General features: G+C 33.0%; 1 protein-coding gene across 1 annotated transcript in view; it reads left to right on the forward strand.

The window, feature by feature from the left end:
• Nucleotides 1-2,342, forward strand: part of LOC125027848 (oxysterol-binding protein-related protein 3-like) — a 77,055-nt gene extending 74,713 nt beyond the window's left edge. The window contains exons 19-20 of the mRNA XM_047616980.1: nucleotides 1-94; nucleotides 1,070-2,342. The exon at nucleotides 1-94 is cut by the window's left edge and continues 29 nt beyond it. Coding sequence (XP_047472936.1) covers nucleotides 1-94; nucleotides 1,070-1,175 — 200 coding nt within the window. The 3' untranslated portion in view covers nucleotides 1,176-2,342. The remainder of the gene's footprint in view (nucleotides 95-1,069) is intronic.
• The last annotated feature ends 158 nt before the right edge of the window (nucleotides 2,343-2,500 follow it).

Below are 2,500 nucleotides of genomic sequence, written 5' to 3' on the forward strand. Positions count from 1 at the left end.
GGGAAACCATGAAGACCCAGCTGGAGCAGCAACAAAGGGAAAGGCGCAAACAGCGAGAAGAAGCAGGGGATGAACATGTGCCTATGTGGTTCAGGTTAGTTTTTAAGTATTAGGAAAACTATATTGTAGATAGGTTCTCTATGACAGAGTTGGCAATTTGTAGATCATTGTAATTCCAGGCACTTTTTTTAATACCCTAATATATATGTTTTGAAAATATGATTTATAGGAAGAGCAAATACAGTGTTTAAATCAAGATTAAAGGAAGAGTAAGAGAAGGGTATCACACATGGCTTAGGGAAAGTAAGAGGCTCTAGGAGTTAATTTCCCATTAACAGTCATGGTAGGTCCACATTCATCAGTTCCTCAGATTTTTTTTTTTTTTTTTTTTTTTCCTTTAATCTTTCAAACTAAAATTGTAGATTTGTATTGACACTGTTTTCAGTCATATTTCATATAATATAGCCTTTGCTTCCTTATACCTTATATTTGCTAAAATTGAATGATAGATAAATTTAAAATGATGATTCCGAGAAGCGCTCTCAGATAAGGATCTGCAAGACACATTTATGTACCTGTCTAGGAATATTTTTTTTTTTTTCTCTTTCTTTTTCTTCTGTTTTATACTATTAATTTTAATGCTCTTATCATTGATATTGGCATTATGATTATTATAAGGTTATTAAATACCTATAACAAGATTAATAAAATGAAAAGAATATGAATATCAAGGAAAAGATGGGCTCAGAAGGACTAACAATTTACTCCTTGATGAAAAAGCACTTGTTGGCCTATATCTGCAAATACTATTAATAAACTAAGATCACAGTGGACATTTTGAGTCAGACATATTTTTATCAACTATATAGTAACAGATAAAAGCCAAAAATATCAGCCATCTGAACATGTAACTTAGAGCAACATTGTTCCCTTATTTAGATTTGTGAGTAGAGACAGGAGGTTATTAGTGATGTTAATATAATATTTTCCACTTAGCATACATTACCATGGCCATTACCTAACTTTTTTTTTTTTTTTTTTTTTTTTTTTTTTTTTTTTTTTCCGACAGACGGGAAACTACAGCAGATGGAGAAAATTGGATCTTTACTGGAGAGTACTGGAACAAACGCAAAGAACCAGGTTTTATTAATATGACCTTTGAAAAGTTATGGTGATTATTTTACAGATATCAAGTACCTAGGTTATAATGTCTCCAAATTGAGGCTACTCTAGGGTTATAAGTTATGCCTTGTAGGACCTAAGATATGTCGTTGCAGTTACTGGAAACAAGTAGGTCACTGTGACAATGTGTTAAGTATCAACATAAATATTCCAAAAGCATATAAAATTATTGATATTAAAGAAAATAATTCCATTGGTATATGTAATTTGTTACAAATATGATGTCTAAAATGAATTTGTTTTTGTGACTAAAGCAGTGGTTCTTAATCTTTTTGAATAGCAGCCCAAAATTCTGTCCTGCCTATTGAGGTAATCCTTATCCTTAACAAACCCTTTGATGTCTGAATGCTTAACAACTGTATAGAATTTTGGAATGGATAATGCAAATGATGAAACTATTAATAGCCAGTTTTATTTTATTAGGCACAGGCAGTATATAGCAACTCTATATCCATGAGATACAACAGCAACATTTCTTAGGAGACAAAATATGCACTGAAAAATATGTAATTTCCACAAAATAGAAGATTAGTCTTCAGTATGTGCCTTTTGAGTTTGTGTTTGCAATTTGTAGGGAGAATTACTTGCAGGTGAAACAGATACAATCCAGGTATAGGGAAAATTGCAATAAATATCTTATTAATTGATGGGAAAATCACTCAGAGCCATTCAAATATCTTGGTGACCCAATTTTAGGCTAAGCAACACTGCTATAAAGGTAGCCTATTATTAGCTTGGTTCTTCCAAAAATTTAATGAATGAAATAGGTTTTTTTTATTTAGCTTGTGTTAGTTTTATTCCAGAGCTGTAGAAACAAGTATTCATATCTGAGTAGGAGTCACAAGTGTTCAGTTCAGTCAGGTTGTTGTTATAATTGATATTTTTTATGTCTTTTACCTTTTATAGTAACAAAGGTTTGCTTGTCACTGTTCCTGAATAAAACTTCTATGCATGTAATAGAAGTAGATACACAAGTAATATTTCCTACTGATTAAGAAAATCAGGAAAAAGCTTGACACTGTACACAGATGTCTTTAAGGTTCTATAGTTAGATAGTTAATATAATATGAGCACTCTTTTCCCTCTCTCTTTCTCTTAATTTCTCTTTCCCCCCCCCTCCCCCCCCCCCCCCCTTCTCTCTCTCTCTCTCTCACTCAATCACTCGCTCTTTCACTCTCTCTTTTTCATTTACTCTTTCATTCTCACTTTTTCCCACACTCACTCTTTTACTCACTCTTTCATTCTCTCTCTCTCACTCTCTCTTCTCATTCTCCCCAGCTCTCTCTCTCTCTCTCTCGCTCCTCTCTCTCTCTCTCAT

The sequence above is a fragment of the Penaeus chinensis genome, chromosome 8 (genome assembly GCF_019202785.1).
Source record: "Penaeus chinensis breed Huanghai No. 1 chromosome 8, ASM1920278v2, whole genome shotgun sequence".
Taxonomy (NCBI): Eukaryota; Metazoa; Arthropoda; class Malacostraca; order Decapoda; family Penaeidae; genus Penaeus; species Penaeus chinensis.